Below are 22781 nucleotides of genomic sequence, written 5' to 3'. Positions count from 1 at the left end.
CTTGTCACCAAGTTCAGCACATTACTGGAAACAAGCTTCACAAACAATCACACTATGTTCATTGCGTACACAGTTAGGACAGTTGAACAACACTGATCGATTTTCCTTTACAGTTAACATGGACACAAAAAGCTTCTCTTCGGGTCGTTTATCTTTGGTGGACAATATCCATTTCCTAACCCATTTTGACGCCACTTTTAGCCAGTGCTTATAGTAGGAATCTTTGTAAATCTGGAGTTTTGGTTCTAGACTCTATATGTGGACGAATAATTTCTGAGCCCAAGTCTTTTAAGAAACTCCCATTTTATGTGATTTCCCATTTCGATATTCTGGGTATTGATTTGTGAATAAACAGAAAGCATTTATACTGCAACATCCATTAGATTAGCCTATTAAACAAACGTCATCTTCTTTTTCTATCTTTGAGAAGTGCAAATACATGCCTTTTGGTCATGAGAATCTACACCCGATTTTGTTTCGTTATAAAATAAAATAATATTTGGTTTCTTTTTTCAGTGAGTTTAATCAACTGCAGTGTCATGATGCGTGGAATTAATTTGCATCACGCTCTTATTGTTCTTTCATTACATAACTCACAATAGTGAAATAATCTCTGACTCAAAATGCTGAAGACAGTATAAGTCGTGTCTCACTTGGTATCATTTCATGTGGAATTTATTTTGTTATGGTGAAGATTACCGATTGCTATTATTTTCTGCTTCAACAAATCTGCAAACAGGGAAACACTAGTAAAGTAGTTGTCCATCGTGATATTGGTTGACCTTCCTCTAAGCGTCTTTTCCAGGGTGTTTACCACATGAGCTGCAAAATTAGCTTGACGAGGGTGACCTGGAATTTTTTTCTTGAGTACATAAGCTCATCTATAGCGTATGATGTCAAAGAGTCACACAGCCAGAATATCTCTATTTCATATTTTCCTGGTTTGCTTGGAATAAATTTTAGAAATCTGCAACGCACTCTGAAAGACACTAGCTGCTCATCTGCTGTAATATTCTAGCCTGGATGAAATTTTTGTCTACAGTTGTTTGTGAATAGTTCACACTCGCAGAAAGCTGGCATAGTAGAATCTTAGCTTCTAGCTTGTCGGGTTTGTCGTCTGTCACTCTACCTAATGGCTACCCTTATTTCTTAACACCTATCTATAGAAGAAGTTGGCATTTGAACTGGGCTGCCAGTAGAGTTGTGAAATAATTTTCTTATAGAAATATCCCAGCCTCTGTAACTGTCAGTTAATAGGAAAACCCCTAGAAATGAATTGATTTCTTTGCTTGTAACGTTACACAATATTTAACCTGTTGAAGCTGCTGAGCTTCGTCCGTCCAGATTTTTACCTTGAGCTATTTCATCCACAATATTATTTCTGATGAAGTAACTCACAGCACCTTTTGCCGTCTGTGTATTAGTTCCCCTAACATGATCTGGAGAAACTTTCACTACATTGTGAGTAAGCGTTCTGCTAGAAGGAGGTGCTGATTCGCTCCACTGAGTTTCATCGTATCTGATAAAATAGCGGCCAGTTTGGGCTGCACTTGCTATATTATTTGCATTTTAAGGGTGGATTAAGCATGGCACATTATTTATGTTTTCAAGCTGCGGTATACTTCATACATTATTTAAGTTTGCAGGCTGCGTTGTATTAATAGGCAAAGCTATCATTGGTAAGCCTACATCACTTACATCCCAAGAGACATCACTAATATCTTCAGATTCTGAGCTCTCCGACGTATGTCTATAAACAGTTTGTTTCATATTTGGAAGCAATACTAGACTCACATTCGTCCAACCATTCAGAAACAATCATTGAAACGTTTGGCTCATTATTAAATAAGTTTCCTTTTTCTAGACGTACTAGATGGTTCCATAATGTAAGTAACGAACGTTTCTTGGTTAGAAAGGACGTCTAGATTGTTACTAACTCAGAGAAAAAGAGAAGAAAGAAAAACAGGGAGAATAACGTAATTTATTTACATCAGTTAAGAGAACAACACCTTTTACATCTGAGGTCAAGTTCATCAATGAACATGGAGTCCATTATTGTTATATCTAGAGCCTAGCAAGTGATACAATTTGCCAGTATAAAAACATTACAGTTATCAACATTCATAGGCTGTCAGAAGATCGTTTGCTAAAGCATTAGATTACAATAGGCCTGAAAAGGCCTGGTCAGGCATTACGTGCATAACGTTAAGAAAATACTTTTTCTGAGAATCTTTGCCATATTTAATACAGTTTTATCATGTTTCTTAATCGCAGACGTATTTTTAAGTATTACATAAGATTGTGGACACCTACATATGACTTTAATACGATTAAAAGGATGATTACATCACTTTCGGTCCTGAGGGCCCCTATCATGCATCATGTTCATCTAACCACCTTCAAGCTGTATCTCTTTTAGTCCACTTTCGAAGAGTGCACAAGACAAACGAATAATTTAATCTTTCCATTTGAGCTCTGATTTCACTGTCCCACAACCACTTCTCCTATGAATCTCAGTCTGACATTTGCTTGTTATTTTATTTGTTTTATGTGGTCACTTCACTTAAGGTTGCTCTGGATACATACTCCTAAACATTTTACTTTATTTTCTGTTTCTACCAATTTGTCACGTAGCCTGACTTCTTTTCCTATGCAAATATGTTGCATTTATTACGTTTAGTGTCGTACGCCAGTTCCTGCGTCATTTATCAAACCTTTGGAGATCCTTCTGCAAATCGTTGCAGTCTTCTGACGTTGCTACCTTCTTATAGACAACCACATCACCTGCGAACAGTCTTAAAACGCTTCCAACGCATTGTACTAGATTATTGGTATGCATTCGCAACAATAACGGTCCTGCCACATTTTCTTGGGGTACTTACGGCGTTACTTTTACCAGCCGTTGATTTTGTACCGTTGAGACCGACGCGCTGAGCTGCGTCGGCAAGGAAATTCCGAATGCACTAGATAATCTGATCCGATATTGGATAAGCTCGAATTTTTTTCTCTAAACGGCATTAAGGGGCGTGTTATATGCATTCCTGAAGTAGAGGAACATGACATCGACCTGAGCGCCTATGATTAGTACGCTGTGGATAGCATGGAGAAACAGAGCAAAGTAGGTTTCACAGGAACCCTGTTTAAAAAGAATACTATTTTTATATCGGACAGTTTTATACTTCAAATACGTTATGAGCATAAAAGAGTTCCCATAAATCTGCAGTAGATTGACGTGAGCGATATAGTTGCATCCATATGTCCTATCGCTCTTCCTGAAACAGGAACGAGCTGTGCTTTTTTCCAGTCGGTGGGTACCCTTTGTTGCTCTAGCGACCTACGATAAATTTGTTGCTAGAAAGGGAACGAGTTTTCTGGCACAGTTTCTGTAGAACTTATAGGTATCTCATCTGGTGCTGAGGCCTATCCACCATAAAACCAATCTAGTGGTTTTTTTCATTGCTCGATCACTTAACTCAATATCTATCATTCTGAAGTTCGTACGATGATTGAAATGAGGGACCATTAACGATTTTAGGCGGTGCAAAAAATTTGGAAGACCGGATTCAGTATTTCGCTCTTCACTATGTTATTTTCCATTTCGGTGCTGTTATAGTAACTGAATTATTGAATACACCATTTCGAAGCTATTACAAAGTAGGTTAGACTAATACCTCCTAGGGATTTTAGTCACGTCGGGTGACAAAATTTTATTCTCAACGTGAAGTTTAATGATACTGGTGTGATACGCATAACCTAAGTATTTCATCCCAGACTTAAAGATACATGTTGCATTTGGTGCTAATCGTATTTCAGAGACAATATTTAAGGTAACTACCCGTTAGAAAGTAGCGAAAGAATCCTTTCGTTTTAGTATCCCTGCGTAACCGATGACTAAAGAATAGCTCGTGCACTTAAGTCACTTTACCGTATATATTAGACTTCTCATTGTTACAATACTTTCAGTGGTGAGAATGCCGCGCGGGGTTAGCCGAGCTGTCTGAGGCGCTGCAGTCATGGACTGTGCGGCTAGCCCAGGCGGAGGTTCGAATCCTCCCTTGGGCCTGGGTGTGTGTTTGTCCTTAGGATCATTTAGGTTAAGTACTGTGTAAGCTTAGGGACTGATGACCATAGCAGTTAAGTCCCATAAGATTTCACACACATCTGAACATTTTGAAGTGGTGAGAATGTATAAGTACTCAAATCATTTGGACGATACACGAAATATGTGATAAGCATATGTGTCACACAAATACGGTACAACGAATTAAGTAAGCTGTAGCGAAGCACTGCCTAGCTATTGAAAACAGGGTGAAGTATAACTGTACTAAGTGTTTAAAACAGCTATCGAGATCCGGCTGCATGATCAGCTGATAAATAATGATATCTGTTTCCAGTTAAGTTAGGCCTTGAGCATGCTCAATGTGCAACGACGATCAGTTGGAATGTCGAATCACGTCATGGTAGCTGAAGAACTGAGATGACACTATATAGACGTGTCTCCTCCACGTCAGTCGCGTACCGAGCCCTGCGGTTGCAGCTGAAAGACTATGATTGCCTGCTGTTCTGCTGTGGACTTCCGCGTCCACCTCGCCAGCTGAGCCGTCCACGGATACTGCAGACCTAAGTGCGACAGTGTCATCAAAGGGATGTACATTCTATTTCCCAGCGGAAAGAAAATAAATCATTTGGGGAGCGGTAGAAGTTGGCAAAAAACTTGCCGAAATATCGCCCCATTTGGAGGAAGCCATCTGACTAATCTACCCGATGTTCCCCGAATGGATTCTGACGAGTGAACTGAGTGCAGGGCAGTCATTGCGCGACTGAGTCGGCCCCCTTCCCTGCCCCATGAAACAATCTCACGCTATGCTGACGTCATAGCTCAAGCTACACCTCGCCGATTGCACAGCGCCTGAGTTACCTGGGAGTGGTGGCGGCAGCGGCCGAGGCGATGGCGGCCGTGACGTTGGCGGAGCACCCCTCGACGGAGACGGGCAGCCGCGGGTATTTCATCAGCCCAGTGGTGAAGGCGTGCTGCGCGCCCACCATCATCACCATCACCAGCAGCATCCCAGCCGCAGACCCGATTACAGCACCCTGCGACATACCAGCTAGGTTGAGCCTCACATGTATCCTACCGTTTGGAAGGATGCGAGTCACGGATGACTTTAATAACGAAACGATTCCTACTCAAACATGAACTCATAGTTTTCCAAATGTACTAGAGTTGCCCAGAAACTAGCGCACAGCACTTTTATCCTCATCCGAAAACGATGCTACGAAAGCGTAACGTTACGTACGTATTACTGGAAGTCTCATGAGTGAGCGCGCCAAGTTTCCGTCACCTCCGCCAGATAGCGTATCTCCAGGACAGTTTCAAATTGACGTCTGTAGGGACGTACGTTACAAGCAACGATCCGTCACTGAGTTATTGAGTTTCTCACTGCCGAGAAACAAACTGTGAAGAACATTCACAAACACTTGTTAAAAGTCTATGGGGCATCTGCTGTAAATAGTACAGTTAGTCGCTGGCCACGGAGGGTGAGGTCGTTATAAAGCGGTTTGGCTGAGCTCCACGATTTGCTACGGTCGGGGAGACCATCCACAGCTGTCACAGCTGACATGTTGTAGAGAGGACGGACGCATTACAACTCGGCAGTTGACGCTGCATTTGTCAGTCAGCAAAGAAAGTTCACACAGTGAAGCACTGGCTTCGCCACCAGGACAAGCATTGGTACCGACGGGGCATACATGTCCTAGTTTCGCGCTGGAAGAAGGCCGTAAAACTGGATGGAGATTACGTGGATAAGCAGGGTGTGTAGATAAAACACCATTCTTTCATGTTTGTAATTCTCATCATGTTCAATAAAGAATTGTTGAAGGAAAAAATCCGGTACATTACTTTCAGGGCAACGCTCGTAGCGTCCTTAGCCATTCAAAAGAATTGATACAGTGAGATTAAATTGTTTTCAACGTCGGGAATGGAAACGAAGCTTCTACTTGTCGATTGAATACTTTTTGCTAAATACACACTCAGAACATAGTCCACATTCAACATTCTTCAATCTAGGAGTTGCTGTCCTGTACTATTACTAGCTCTTGTCGAAGTCCGAAATAAATAGCGGGCGTGCAAAAGCTGATGGGACTACGTAGTACTGCAATAATTCAGATACAAGTAATTTTTCTCATGGGCGTGAAGTAACCTAGAAATAATTTTCGTGATGGGACGACCTCTAGCAAACAGTAAGTGAACTCATAGACAAATGGAGTGCCCGTTACTGATCCTAGCAAGATCACATTGCGACAGGAGACAGAAATCGCAGTATCACGCCAGACCAACGTCAGCAGAGCATACTGTTCCACCTTGATGACAGTGACGTGCAGATCCGCGCCAGCGGTCGCTGCGTAGCACATCAAGTGTTATACAATGCCCTAAGCAGTCACAACGCTTTTCCGGTATTTATTTATTTATTTATTTATTTATTTATGCATTTATTTTACCTGGCAAGATTAGGGCCTTCAGGCCCTCTCTTACACCTAACCAGGCATACTCAGATTGAACGAGTTACAGTTTCTACTTAACATTAAGGACATATAGCCTATTATGCAGTATTGATGTTAAAGAAAAAACTAGATATTATAACAGTAGTACAATGATAATTATAACAATAAAAAATAATTATAACAATCAATAATAATAATAATAATAGTAATAATAATAATAACAATAGTAATAATAATAATAATAATTACTATGTATATGAAAGTAAACATACTTTTCTTTTCTGAATGTCAGTCACATTGTTAGTTGGGAATTTTGTCGTTATGTTCTTGCAGCTTGTGAGTTATTCTCATCGAGCACAGACATGAGACGATAGAATGGGGTGAATGAGATATATAAGAGGTAGATAGGTTAGAGGAAGAGAAATAGAACGGTAAAATTCGAAGCTGTGATGGAGAGGAGAAAGAAAGAGATGGGAAGGGCACAAGAATGGTGGCTATACCGTCCCTAATATGTATGTTTTGAGTTCCCTCTTGAATGTTAAGTAGTTCTGGATAAGACGCAGATCACAGGGGAGCGCGTACCATAGTCGTATGGCTGAGATGGAGAATGACACGGAGAAAGATTTTGTGTTATGTAAAGGTACAGCCAAGATGATAGACGTATCCGATCTGGTGTTGCGATTGTGGAATGATGATAGGTGTTTAATGTGAGAAGATAAGTATTGGGGGCACCAGTGGCTAAGAAATGTTTCAGAAATAAACAAATGAAAAGTAATTGCTACGGCAGAGACACAACGGTAACGTCTCTAACGCCATTGCGGAGCATATATACATTTATATCGAAACGAACTAACATATTTCTTGTAAGAGGACAGTATTCAATAGTATTCAATGTAACTCTCTCTCTCTCTCTCTCTCTCTCTCTCTCTCTCTCTCTCTCTCTGCCAGTTGTACTCTTCCTTAGAACCTAATGTGAAATAGCTCTTACTATTAAATATCGTCGTTCTTTTTATCAGACTTTCATATTCTTAGCTAACATTTGTATTAACACACAAAACATTCACGACCATACGTGCATTTCTGTTTTACTTTTACATTATTATCATTATTATTATTATTAGTATTGCCATTATTGTAACTGTTACTGCTATTGCAATTACTATTTGTGTTATTATGCTGAAACATGACTCTCTATTCAATGTCAATATGTAGAAACTTCACAAAAAGCTGTTACAAAAGCGACGTATATACACTCACGTTTAGACTAAACAGAACACAGTTTGAATCTGCAGGAAGTTTCATATCTTCCAGGAGTTCGCAGGAGAGCTTCTGTGAAGTTTGAAACGTAGGAGACGAGGTACTGGCGGAATTAAGGCTGTGAGGACGGGGCGTGAGTCGTGCTTGGGTACAGCACTTGCCCGCGAAAGGCAAAGGTACCGAGTTCGAGTCTCGGTCCGGCACACAGTTTTAATCTGCCAGGAAGTTTCATATCAGTGCACACTCCGCTGTAGAGTGAAAATTTCATTCTGGAACACCTTGAACGACTAGGATAGGTACGTTCATATCCATAGGACATATACACTAGCATGTTGTGCAGAAATGATTAGGATTTCAGTCACCTCGGTTCGGCATGTTTATTGTTGACTTGTAGGCACAGGATCTGCCATGGGCTGTCATAAAACTGGTTCCATGCGTGAAGGCACCGGCGAGTATAAGGCGCGAACAGCGTCCTGTGGTACATCCATCCATGCTGTGTTCACCTGTTTCTAAAGTTCATCTCTGGTGGTTGTTATTCGGTCACAGGGCAGCACCTGTCGTTTCACCATATCCTACATATTTTCGATTGGTGACAAGACTGGGGAGCGCCAAGTCCGGTAATCTGGCGGGGTAGGGTAAGAGGCTGACATCCCCTGACACCAAGAAGGCCCATGTTCATGCAGCAAGATGTGGTCGTGCATTGCATTACTGAAAAATTGCGTCTGGGGTGTCGTGCGGAAAAGTTATGGCTACGGGTCGCAGGATGTCATTCACGTGGGTTACACTGGTATCATTTGTGATTTGTAGTTGCACCCCATTGTACCCACCACCACAAGGCCTCGAGTCAATGCTGTTAATCTTGTGCAAATACAGTCACTGTGATCCCGAAACCCCGTCTGCTGCGAACCAAAACCTGGATTCGTCCGAAAAAAATATGTGATTTCTATTTGTTTTAAGTTTTACATGTCTAGTTCCGCAGGTCAAACTGAGTAGCAAGTTTCCAAAGTCATGCAACGTGTTAGGCATGAAATTCCAACATAAAAGTAATAAAACTAAACTCAGCCCGAACAGGTCCAGAAGGCCTAACAGTACCGACCGCCCGCGTTGTCATCCTCAGCCCACAGGCGTCACTGGATGTGAATATGGAGGGACATGTAGTCAGCACACCGCTCCACCAGCCGTATGTCGGTTTACCGAGATCGGAGCCGCTACTTCTCCATCAAGTAGCTCCGCAAGTGGCATCGTAAGGGCTGGGTCCACCCCATTTGCCAACGCCCTCCAACCCTTCCAAGTGCTAGCCGTTCCTGACCCTTATATGATCTGACGGGAAATGGTGTTACCAGCGCCGTAAGGCCGTTGCCATAAAACGAATTATAGATAAAATAAAATGTTTATGGATTGAATAAAAGAAAAGTTGTAAGTTTTTGTCAACAATATTACACAGGAAATAGCTCAACTGTACAATTATCTCCTCGACAGAGTAGAAGGAGTGGCCCTTGAGGAAACTCTTCTGCTTAGATTTGAAGGCGTCGTGATTTCTGCCAAGACTTCTGAATGTTTGTGGTAGCTTGTTGAAAAGGGATGCAACAGTATAATGCACATTTGTCTGCGCAAGAGTCAAGGAAGTTTGATGCAAATGCAGAATGGATTTCTGACAAGTATTAACTGAGTGAAAGCTGCTAATTCTTGGGAATTAGCTGATATTGTTAACAAGAAACGACAGTAGAGAATATATGTATTGAGAGTCCAACATCAAAATACGCAGACTAATTAGCAGGGGTCGACAAGAGGTTCGAGAACTTAAATTACCTATTGCCCGAACCGCCCGTTTCTGAGCCAAAAATATCCTTTGAGAATGGGAAGAGAACTATCACCTACTTCAAAAAGCTTTCGAATAGTAAAAATGCAGCGTTAGGTCTTTGAAGAAGATCCTGAACGTGGGCTTTCCACGACAGTGGAAACCAAGAGATATGAACTGTTCAGTTTCACTAATCGTGTGCCACTCCTGTCCCCAGTGACGTCGTTCTATGCACCATTGCCGTCTACCATGTTTCTGTACATTCGCCAAAGATAGGTGGAGAAGCGGAAGACGCACACATAGCACATACCGAAATAAACGACGACGGATATTCACCTCCGATTGTGTAGGATGTGTTATACTGAAACTTCCTGGCAGATTAAAATTGTGTGCCGGACCGAGACTCGAATTTTGCCTTTCGCGGGCAAGTGCTCTACCATCTGAGGTACCCAAGCACGACTCACACCCCGTCCTCACAGCTTTACTTCTGCCAGTACCTCGTCTCCTACCTTCCAAGCTTTACAGAAGCTCTCCTGCGAATCTCGGTCCGCCACACAGTTTTAATCTGCCAGGAAGATTCGTATCAGCGCACGCTCCTCTGCAGAGTGAAAATCTCATTCTGTCTTACACTGTTCCACTGTTGTGCCAGAGCTGAGGAGGACGTAGGTTTGTCCTGCAATGTCATTTGAGTGTGGTTTCTATTTTCTCGGGTTAAGGTCTGGTTGATGCGGCCTGACACATCTCACATCTTGTCGTATTCCATAGCCTTCCGTGAACCATTCTGTACAGATCTGTTGCACTGCCGAAACACTTCGTCCCAGAAGAGCAGCAATGTCCAGGATGAATACATCACATTCTCTCATGCCAATAACACTGATTAGACGGTACGGTTCAGGTATATATCTACGAGGATTCCGCACGTCTCTGGCCGTGGGGTTATAGGCGCTTCAGTCTGGAACCGCGTGACCACTACGGTCGCAGGTTCGAATCCTGCATCGGGCATGGATGTGTGTGATGTCCTTAGGTGAGTTACGTTTAAGTAGTTCTAAGTTCTAGGGACTGATGGCCACAGATTTAAAGACCCATAGTGCTCAGAGCCATTTGAACCATTCCGCACGTCTGCTGTGAAATTGATCTGTTACTTTCGGTTTATAGCGACAACGAGATGCACAGGCACATTTTACTGGTTGGTGCTGTTGCGCCACGATATCGATTTTGACCTTGAACACGAATGCTAATCATTTCTGCAGAACATACAAATGTACAAGTACTGTCAATATGAAGTCCAAACTCTAGTCGTTTGGGTTGTTCTGATTTTTCTGAAGATGAGTGTATAAATAAAGAGAGTATTTCTAACAGAAGCAATAAAATAGATAAATAAATATCCCCGTTGAGAAATGCTGTGACTCACTTAACTCCCCTCTTGTGTGTGTTGGGAAGGGGAGGGGGGCGGGGGGAGTGTTGTGCGAGAGAAAAGGAAAGAGAGAGAGAGAGAGTTTGCAAGAATGCTAGTTTCTTTCTAAATCACTCGAAACCCAAATTTCTCTTCAGCAACGACTATTAAAGATTGTACCGGTTTATGAAACAGAATGCTATGAATGATAACCGTACCGAATCTGTCACATTCCAAATATACTGTCTGATCGAATCCAAACTTAGAGGTTGTGCAGGACAGTATACCAGGAGCAGGTAATTGTAAATTGCCGACATTAGGCACCAAGTAAGTCCATATGTGTACGAACGGTCAGCGTTTGGCCAAGTTCTTCAGCTAAATAGCCGCGACACAAAGTGGAAAAATCTGAATGCAAGGGACTTAATGGAATGAATGATTGGAGGGAAACATTGATTGGAAGAAAGCTGTATGCAGCTACGCGTATGTAGCGGAGCACGTAATCTGATCACAGGAGTGTATGATCGTCATGTTGTGGTAATGAAGCGAACAGCTTAGTCGAAATTTCGTGCTCGACGTTGGAACTCTTACTGTACGTCGCTTCCTGCATGCTAGATTAATACTGAGCATGTAATTTCGCCGGCCTCCCTTCATCCAAGAACCACCTCAAAATGCAAAAGACACGGGAACTACGCCGGTGCGTTGGTGGGTTTTCGGACGAAATTTCTTTCATCTAATCCTCATGTGATGGACGCGTAATTATCGGAGGCTACTGCTGTGATCAAAATCTGTTAAATATCAGTTTTCAGCCGCACAGGAGGATAAATGTAAATGATGTGTTTCCGTGAGGCAGTGTCTCTGATCTAGAAGCGTACGTATCAAGAGTAATCTTTTAACTTCCAGAGCGAGGTCTTAGAGACAGTCACTTCCTATGTTCCAAGCAACTTTATCTGTCACATTTCATCAGAAAATCTCCTTACCACGTACTGTGAGTGACGAAAGGTACCGCTTCCTTACTGTGCAATTAGGTTTTCAGATTTGTAGTCCTTGCCACTAATGGTTTACCTTGGTGAGCTGACTGCCATGACCCTGTAGCCACTGTTGAAACTTTGTGGAGTCACATACAAAAAACATTCCCCCGAAACTTGCCCCTGTATTTTGGATTTCATGCCAGTCTCGTGAGCAGCACAGGTGACTTTTTGACTTACTGAATTCCTTAAAAGATTCCCAAACATTTATGCATCATCGTATTCTTCTTTCCATAAATGTCTCTGGGGTTATCTGACAAACTTTACAACACGTGTACCCACCTACATACTGGTCTCAGACACCTACACCATCTCTGTATTCCAAGAGCGTAATAAAGGATTGGTCGTCTGATGGGGTGGAAGGAGATGGGAGAACTTTACAGTTTGTTACAATCTCGTATCCCGTTTCCTAATTTAGCATGTCATAACGGCACTTTTAATATTTTACTGATACTTATAATTATAACACTAACAACGTAATATGCAAAACTGAAGGTTGGTAGTAACTTTCGTTTGATGTGTAACTGCCAAGTGACGTGGCTCGATGAAACTTGGGCCGTACACTCAAAGAAGCGCTACAGTTCAGAACAAAAAGCCATCTGAAAGAAAAAAGTAGTATGATGAACAGAAATGAGTTTTTATTTAAAAAAAGGTATCACCCTGAAGTCACCGAGTTTCAAGATGGAACCCTGGTCTTTACTAAAGCTGGACATGTTTCTTAATAGGGTGTGTGATCGCCACACACAGCACGTGCTGCTATGCAAACCACAAGGTGGATAAGGAGTTCTTGTGGTTTGAGTTCCATTGCCCCACCAGGGCGATTTGCAGCTGTTGGTTATGTAATCATAGGTTCAATGGAACATCAGTTAAGAAAAATGCAGTGTTTGAAAAACATTTGTCACAATCATTCAGAAGCACATGTATCGTGCATCTGATTTAAAACTACAGCAGCAGCAAACTCTTTCAACTCTTACAGCTTCAGAATTTACGGGATAGGAAACTGAAGTGTGCATTGACTATTATCAGTATTTCAGTCAGCACTACGACTCTGAACACAGGTGTGCAATCTATGTGTGTGCAGATGGGTATGTGAGGAAATTCTGTTTCTGTCACTTTCGCGTTCACTCTGAGGGCCAGTGTACTTAGTGACGACTGGCAATGAGGCATCTTCTATTGTCTGTCTCGGCTTTGCTTACTATAAATGTAAGTTTTTTATGTGGCCAATAGCAGCTTGATGTATAAATTGCTAAAGAAATTAGAAGACCTTTGCGGTAAAAAATATTCAACAAAACTCGTAGAGTCCGCTTGTAGCTGCTAATCCTCGTTTATTACGAAATCAAAGTTTAACTAGTTTCGCGATAATTAATCACATCTTCAGGTTGAATTCCTGTGGCTTGTCAGTCCTAAGAAAAAAGCACCTTATCGTTGACATTTTCGAGGCTCTTGGGTTTCACGTTATCATAAGTGAGCTGCGAAATGCGGAAAAAGATATTAGTAAGTATATAGGAAGTTTTACGATTCTTTTTTTTGGTGGGGGAGGAGGGAGACTGTCAAGACTCTCTTAAATCCGCGTGTAGATGCGGAGTTGATCTAATAAGGAAATAAATAGACCAGTCCGGCTTGTGAAACACACCTTGAAATGTTTCGCACAGGAAAAAATACAACGAAAGAAATGCACTGTCAGGATCTTAGCTGCTAAGATGCATTGCCAGTAAACAAACAAAATTGAAGTTTCTCTATTTTGCAATACAACGAACCGCTCGCTACTACGGTTTGTACAGCATTTCCTGTCTAAAAAGGGCGATCCGGCGGATAAACAGACACAGATGTGATACGACATCGTAACGCCGCGCAGCGCGAAGTCCAGAGTGCACATGCGTAAAATTTTGAGCACTTAACCATATAAAAAAAAGTCTCAGATTGTTAATTTTTCGAATAACTAGCAATTCATATTGACACTTAATCAAATGGTTCAAATTGCTCTGAGCACTATGAGACTTAACATCTATGGTCATAGGTCCGCTAGAACTTAGAACTACTTAAACCTAACTAACCTAAGGACAACACACAACACCCAGCCATCACGAGGCAGAGAAAATCCCTGACCCCGCCGGGAATCGAACCCGGGAACCCGGGCGTGGGAAGCGAGAACGCTACCGCACGACGACGAGATGCGGGCGACAGTTAATCTGTTAGAGATGTAATTGTTAATCAACTGATTGGCGGGAAAATGAAATCAAAGTTGTGTAATATGTTATGTTATGTTACATAACAAAAGGATTCCTCCAATCTGGACTTTAATATGGTTTCATCAAAGATTTTATAAAAATTCCTGCAGTTCTATTCTCATGATAATTTTTGATTAATGTATATTTTACTAACAATGAAAAGTTCTTTGTTTATGCCCTGTAGACATCACGAAAGTGTGAAGTATGTACTGAATGACGAAAACAAACGTTTTCCTAACATATGGAACCTCTCATAAAAGAAAAAGTTTTGCGTTCATGTGCTTCACAGAAATTACTAGTTTCATTTCGAGAGAATTAGTATGAAGTAAGAAATGGTCATGGCCTTTGTACTGCATATTGTGATGCGTAGCAGGCATATTTGATCAAATTCTTGCAACGCGGTGATGCAGACTGACGATGCATAAATGACTGAAGTTTGAAGATACTGACACGCTGATAAACGTGAAAAGTCGAAGTGCCACCTTCAGTTATACTGTCCATCAATGTTCAGAAAAATGATTTACACTGTCGAAAGGTTTCTTTATTGAGAGGCTCAATCACACTATTACTTCTGGGTGGAATCAAAATTATATTAAAAGTCTTTTCTGTCCTCCAAAACACTGACGTGTCGTTCCGTCAGGCCAAGATTCCAACAAAGCAATGAATAACTTTCTGAAACTAGTAAGAAGACGCCCCAGTTGTACTAACGAAAATTATTCTCTCCCACATTTACATATTATTACAACGTCGATTACAAGACTGTAGTCTGTAACAACGGAATCCTTCTAGCATCGCTTTGTGGTCCTTTCGTCGATCTGTTTCTCCCGCCGTCTGTTTATAGTATGATTGGTCAGCCTCTATATGGTTCAAATGGCTCTGAGCACTATGGGACTAGACTGCTGTGGTCATTAGTCCCCTAGAACTTAGAACTACTTAAACCTAACTAACCTAAGGACATCACACACATCCATGCCCGAGACAGGATTTGAACCTGCGACCGTAGCAGTCGCACGGTTCCGGACTGCGCGCCTAGAACCGCGAGACCACTGCGGCCGGCCAGCCTCTATAAATGGAAATTTATGCTTCCATTTGTGCGAGGCTTTTAATTCCTCAATCATTTACACTACTGGCCATTAAAATTACTACACCGCGAAGATGACGTGTTACAGACGCGAAATTTCACCGACAGGAAGAAGGTGCTGTGATATGCAAATGATTAGCTTTTCAGAGCATTCACACAAGGTCGGCGGTAGTGGTGACACCTACAACGTGCTGACGTGAGGAAAATTTGCAACCGATTTCTCATATACAAACAGCAATTGACCGGCGTTGCCTAGTGAAACGTTGTTGTGATGCCTCGGGCAAGGAGGAGAAATGCGTACCGTCACGTTTCCGACTTTGATAAAGGTCGGATTGTAGCCTATCGCGAATGCGGTTTATCGCATCGCGGCATTGCTGCTGGCGTTGGTCGAGATCCAATGACTGTTAGCAGAATATGGAATCGGTTGGTAGCAGGAGGGTAATACGGAATGCAATGCTGGATCCCAACAGCCTCGTATCACTAGCAGTCGAGATGACAGGCGTCTTATCCGCATGGCTATAACGGATCGTGCAGCCACGTTTCGATCCCTGAGACAACACATGGGAACGTTTGCAAGACAGCAACCACCTGCACAAACAGTTCGACGACGTTTGCAGCAGCATGGACTATCAGCTCGGAGACCATGGCTGCGGTTACCCTTGACGCTGCATCACAGACAGGGGCGCCTGCGGTGGTGTACTCAACGACGACCCTCGGTGCACGAATGGCAAGACGTCATTTTTCGGATGAATCCAAGTTCTGTTTACAGCATCATGAAGGTCGCATCCGGTGAACGCACATTGGAAGCGTGTGGTCGTCATCGCCGTACTGGCGCATCACCCGGCGTGATGGTATGGAGAGCCATTGGTTACACGTCTCTGTCATCTGTGGTTCGCATTGACGTCACTTTGAACAGTAGACGTTACATTTCAGATGTGTTACGACCCGTGGCTCTACCCTTCATTCTATCCCTGCGAAACCGTACATTTCAGCAGGATAATGCACGCGCGCTGTTGCAGGTCCTGTACGGGCCTTTCTGGGTGAAGAAAATGTGCGACAGTTGCCCTGGTCAGCACATTATCCAGATCTCTCACCAATTGAAAACGTCTGGGCAATGCTGGCCGAGCAAATGGCTCGTCAAAATATGCCAGTCACTACTCTTGATGAACTGTGGTATCGTGTTGAAGCTGCATGGGCAGCTGTACCTGTACACGCCATCCAAGCTCTGCTTGACTCAATGCCCAGACGTACCAAGGCCGTTATTACGGTCAGAGGTGGTTGTTCTGTGTACTGATTTCTCAGGATCTATGCACCCAAATTGCGTGACAATGTAATCACTTGTCAGATCTAGTATAATATATATGTACAATGAATACCCGTTTATCTACCTCATTTCTTCTTGGTGTAGCAATTTTAATGGCCAGTCGTGTACATGTCACATACTAAGGTTTATAGCCCCTTGGTGGGTTGCAAAATTTTAAGCTTATAATTCAATGCAAGCAAATGATCCTGCCACGTATGTAACATTTTTCTATATTTGAAAACTCGCGCATCAGACACTATAGGTACCTCCCATTGACCTACAATCGTGACTACTGGCAAGAAGCAAGAGTTCACAGTACACACTAAAAAAATTGGAATCACGTCACATAAAATATATCTTTTTTGCCATTTGAACATACACTGCATTTATCATCCGTCCAAAAGATAATAGACGAACAGTACTAGATGCAAACAAGAAATGTTAGTTGTAGCCATGTTTTAGTAGGTAAATAAAATGTTTTATTAAACCTTCGGTTTGCAGGGGAGGCAGTTGTCGTGGCAGGCCATGGGACACAGAGACGAAGGCTCGGCTGCTCAAGAAAGACTCCTGTTTTAGTCGAGGTCTGTATCAAAAAAGACCAAAGCTGCTGTGTTCTGCCCACACAAGTGATGCGCCTCGCACAAAGGCTAGTGGCTAAAACTTAAGGCATGAATACGCTAACGTTTTTAGCAGAGGGCTGAAGCCGTCTTTGTCAGCAGCTTTAACCAGACAGAACTGCCTCGGCTCTGAAAGGCTGACAACTTCTCTCACATATGCACAGTCGATGTTGCTCTGGGACAAAACTTGTAAAGATTTGACTAGGGTCTTTGAAATCAACAATTTTCAAACCAGTTTCATAAAATATTCTTTTAGTGGCTGCCACCCTGTACACAATTTTGTCACTGAAACTATCAATGGAAGCTGAAATTCGCTTCAGTAATTACACTCACGATGTGCCGTGTTATAATTTTACTGATGTGCCGTTAGTGAAGAGTATGTGCTTGCCGTGTTGCACATATGCTGTACATTTCTCTAGCCATGTGGTGAGCTACGAATTTGATAACTGTTAAACATTTTTTTACAAAAATACTTATTGAGTATCGAAGCAAGTAAAATTTTGAGATTGTGTTTATTTTAGGTTATTCTTTCTCTTTAAATAATTTCAAGGTAGATTTCGACATGTCGGAAAGGACAGTTCCCTTGTAAAACTGGTATACTGAGCAGTGTCACAGCTGTATGATATCGGTGATGCCGGATGGCCACTTCTGTCTCTAAGGAGGCGGGTGTGGGAAGCTGTGCAAGTGCAGAGTCTGCAGCATTTACACAATGACAATATTACTGTTTATTATGAAACACTTCTATGCTGCCAGCTGATGACTGTGGCCCAGGACCACGGTGCTGCCCAGCAGACAGCAGAGGAGTACGCTGAGTCAGCGGATTGGTGTGCCACCACAACAGCGTCCTACTACGACAGTTGCCTTGCTGCGTAAATCTGTGTCAGCTGTGCAGTGTCAACTATGCAGACTAGCAAGCTTTACAGATGGATTCAAATGGTTCAGATGGCTTTGAGCAGTACGGGACTTAACAGCTGAGGTCATCAGTCCTCTAGAACTCAGAACTACTTAAACCTAACTAACTAAGGACATCACACACATCTACCGTAGCGGTCGTGCGGTTCCAGACTGAAGCGCCTAGAACAGCTCGGCCACTCCAGCCAGCTTTACAGATGGACTAGTCTGCACTGCACTTGGACGAATGGGTCTGGCTCGAAAGCGCAAACACCCCAATTTCAAATCAAGGCCATCGGAGAGTAGCTAGTGTGCTAGGCGGTGGCATATACTGGATAGCATCACATCAACGCATTCAGTTCGAAGCCTTGAAGCCATTGGGACTAGCTGACAACTCATAGAGACAAGGCTTCACCAAGATGTTGATGCCGCTTCATTAGGCTGTACCTGCGAAGCCGACCATTCGACCTATGACTAGCATGGAGACTACGCCAGTCGAATGCACGGTTCTTATGGAATGCTTCTAACTGCTGAGAGGGAAGCATGTATCCAGGGTGTCAGAGCTATAGGTACAGATATTGTGATAATTTTTACCTTATCACGTACCCACGCCAGTGTGTTAGTTTTTTCTTGCATCCAACAGATTTCACACAAATAATCACATAATTTGTTACCTGACGTCTTCTGCACTGTCACAAACGGGCCACGCTGTGGGATGTGCCTGTCTCTACAGACATTACATATTACGTTGATTTGTGAACACTTCAGTGTCTGAGCTGCTGCCCAAAATACAATAAACATTGATGGCTTGCATGTTCCACATGTTCTTCGAGGTATTAACCAAACTAATAACATACTACTTGTAATAGCTGTAATTATTAGTCTGGAGATGAGCAAATTACTTATGAAGATTGTCCAGCACACTGTTCATAGTCATTAATAGGAATATCTGCACTTATATCCCTAACATTCTCTGTCTGCACAGGGCAGTGGTACTATGACAGGAGCTTGGTTCTGTTCAGGCAGTCAGCTGTGGAAATGCTGCTCAGTGCCACAGCATGTAACAATCTGGCCAACTTCTGATGGTAAAATTCAATGTTGCAGAGTGATAATCAGATGTTATGGCAGTGGCCTTCTGTGGGATTACGTCGGTAGCTGGACAGCGTACACCTCATTTGATTGCTGAGGCTGATGTCGCAGTATGAGACTGATACTCACCCACGGAGTGTCTTCAACTATTATCATTCAGCGACATTAAACCACGAAGCACTAGATGTGACTCAAGAAGAACTATACTGTTAGATGCCTATACATTTAATACTGCCTGCGATTGGTGTTTTCTGTATGGGTTTTGCGTATTCTTTAATTACAAAACTATGCTTGATAACTGAGGACTAGATAGCTGAACATGGCTGTGATATACATCATAAAATCTTTTCTACACCCTAGAGAAAAGGTAAACAGAACACCTGGTCTTGTCAAATACACGGTAATGATGGATGGCTGCATTCATCAACTCTTTACTTTGGAATTCAAGTCCAACAGGTGCAACCGGTGCATGTAGCCACGTTCCTACAGCGTAACAGAGTGATCCCTAACCGAGACTTGACATATCATCCTGTCTACACTTGCAAGTTATAAGATGAGGAAAACGAGGCATCAGTCAAGTAAAGGTGAGCTTCATATTTTATAATTATTTGTATGATATGAGGGAACTAGGGAATCGACTAAGCAAATAACTTCTAAATTCATCCTAATTTAAAATCACTTTTACGTATAGAAACAGGCTTTTGTGCCTTAAAATTTTTCACTTATAACAGAGATAGCTGGAAGATATTAGGGGGAACAAGTCTGATTTTAAATATGCTGACGAAGTCGAAAAGATAATCTGAATGTAAAATTGGCAGTCTAAGGAAACTGGGTGAAGCTTTGTCTCATTCAGGCAGTAATTTTATTCCATTACTACGTAGGCCGATATACCATAAGAGGTATAAAGGGAAAATTTGCGCCAACATGAGTTACAGATGTAATGCAAGGGAAAGAAACGGGGGAGAATACACATATTTATAATCTGTCACTTACCTTCCAGTTAGCCCACGGAAACACCATGCCCAAAGTGAATGTACCAAGCAGAGCACTGTTCGCAATTCCAGATGTGCTGTATGCTAGCTGTGAAGAGAAAGAAGACCGCTCTGTCACAAAATATATATAAATAAAAAATGATTCATCGTTAAGAAAACCAATTATGTGACGGCGTATGAAACAGACAAACGTCATATTAAGAAGCTGTACATTTGATTAATGCGAAACAGATGTTTCATGGAGAAATATACTGAGCTCATTTATTCATTATGGTAGAGGTTGCGTTGCGTTATGTACATTAGGTTACAGAGACAGGGAAATGTAATGCCTTTACTGCATTTGCTCCATGTCTTTCTCGTACTGGGTTTCGCAGTGGAATCTTGACAGCACGTGTGATGTGCGTGTCAGCGAGGCATTAAAACTTACTAAATTGTACGTGTTCAATATCTACAGTTTCTGAATGATTTTTGTTCCAAGAGTAATGCACACTTACGGTAATTCATAGAATTTTCTGTGGTTCTTATTCAGAGATTGCGGATGTGAATAATATGCCAGCCTATAGAACAATAGTTATGGATATCAATTTAGTGGGTGGAGCAGACTAGAGTTCCAGATGTACCAGATGTGACATCTCGCTTTGTCTGTGCTCGGTGGTGATGACTGTCCCAGTCGAGATGACGTGGAACGCCGTCCCTCGACCACGACAATTCCACTCTGTAGGTATTATAAACACAAACCCCTCGCGTGGTTTGGTTATTTTTCCGATTCTACGGTTCCAGGTTCGAATCCTGCCTCGGGCATGGATGTGTGTGATGTCCTTAGGTTAGTTAGGTTTAAGGAGTTCTAGGTTCTAGGGGACTGATGACCTCAGATGTTAAGCTCCATAGTGCTCAGAGCCATTTGAACCTTTTTTTCTATGTGAGATAAAAAATAGGCGCCACAAACACAGCCAAAGTCACTGTTCTGTGTGTAGTCAACGAGTCAAATTACTTGATGTTAGTCAGCAATACGATACGGTGAAGTTCAGACATAGTAAGTCAGTCAGCAGTCTTCATGTAGTTAGAAATCGTACCTTGCGTACTTGGCCTTCTTCAACTCTTCGGACATCGCTGACCTATTTGGGAGAAATTAGGGAACTCTTATGCGAAGTCTGCTCATCACAATAGTGTACAATGGAAGTAAACATTCTTTGATTGAAATTTAACTTCGGTAGTGTCTGTCTGAAGTTGTCTGTTGGAAACTGATTAAGCACCTATCACTTCATCTCCTGATAAAGGAATGACGTACAGGACAGTCACATTAAGGGTAGCATTATAAGCTTTAATCTACATGTTCTTGCCAATTCTGATTAAATTTTAGGTTTAAACCAATGTACAAGTTGTCCACAAGGGGAATACTGAAGTGCCACAATATATTTATTCCTATAACATTGTGTACGACACGTAAATAAATCAGAAATAACGAGCTGCTGGATACAGTAAGAAATCAAGTACATCTAAATATGAATTAAACGTACAAAGGACATTCGCATATTTTCAAGTATCATCTTGAAGGAATAAATTTACTTAACTAATCTCTGTTTCTTTTTCAGGTAAGGTAGGGTGGGTACGGTGATCATGGTGGGAAAACAGGCCTGATGCCTCTCAAGTTCCAATACACGTCATCACTGCTGTCAGTGAGTCTGACAGGGTAGCCTAGTTTATTAACTATTTTGGTTAAGACTGGTTCTGGGTAGTCCGATGAAAGGCAAGTACGTTACCTATGTTTATGCTCGATACACAATGGTATAATCCATCATCCTATCGCTTTGTGACCATTTCGAATTAGTTAATCATATTTAAAATCATCTCTGATCTTTTCAGTGTACTGCCAAAACTCTACTGAAACGGTCTGTTGGAGCCGCTTTGGATTGTTTTGGATAGTGTAAAGTCAAGATGCTTCGAAAATATGTCCAGAAATCATAGCAACAAAATTTTATCCTGATGCGATGGCAAATGTGACTGAGGCGGCGAAGACTGGTAAGATGTCTCTTTCTACAGCAGTAAATCAATTTTTTGTTTCATAAAACACCCAGGAAATAAAAATTATAGGAATAATTAAATATGCATTATGTGATAGAAATATTATTTGGAACTTAGTGAGAATCATCAAAGAAGAGCAAGAAGAGTGATATTTTTGAAATGGGATAGCAATTTTATGGATTTACAGCGAATGACCTACACAGGTTAGCATTCTAAATGGTGGAGCGGCACGAAATACGATGTCTTATACTAATAGCCCGTAGAGGATACAGGCCGGGCGCTGACAGAAGTGTATGACTACATAAAAATGCGTATCAAGCAGTTCATATATATATTTTTGGTGTGGTATCTTATATAATATTGACTCAAAGAGCGTAAGCGGCAATTTTCCATCAATAACGATTTCCCTTAGAATGACCTCTTTACTTCACATTCCCCTTCATGCCAGCTCTGTTGGTATGTGTTGGAATCTCCAAGCTTCAGCAATGTTGCACGCTGCCAGTGGAGCTACATCAAAATGGCGCAGCTCATTGATGAATTGAAGTATCGTTGGGGTAGTTTTTTTCAGCATTTCAAGGAAAACG

General features: G+C 42.0%; 1 protein-coding gene across 1 annotated transcript in view; it reads right to left on the bottom strand.

Moving 5' to 3' along the window:
- Positions 1–22781, bottom strand: part of LOC126335613 (sodium-coupled monocarboxylate transporter 1-like) — a 108008-nt gene that overhangs the window by 6040 nt on the left and 79187 nt on the right. Inside the window, exons 11-12 of the mRNA XM_049999066.1 lie at positions 20177–20263; positions 4919–5094 (exon numbers count right to left, since the gene is read on the bottom strand). Of these exons, the coding sequence (XP_049855023.1) occupies positions 4919–5094; positions 20177–20263 (263 nt within the window). The remainder of the gene's footprint in view (positions 1–4918; positions 5095–20176; positions 20264–22781) is intronic.

The sequence above is a fragment of the Schistocerca gregaria genome, chromosome 2 (genome assembly GCF_023897955.1).
Source record: "Schistocerca gregaria isolate iqSchGreg1 chromosome 2, iqSchGreg1.2, whole genome shotgun sequence".
NCBI lineage: Eukaryota > Metazoa > Arthropoda > Insecta > Orthoptera > Acrididae > Schistocerca > Schistocerca gregaria.
This window is presented reverse-complemented; position numbering and strand designations above follow the sequence as displayed.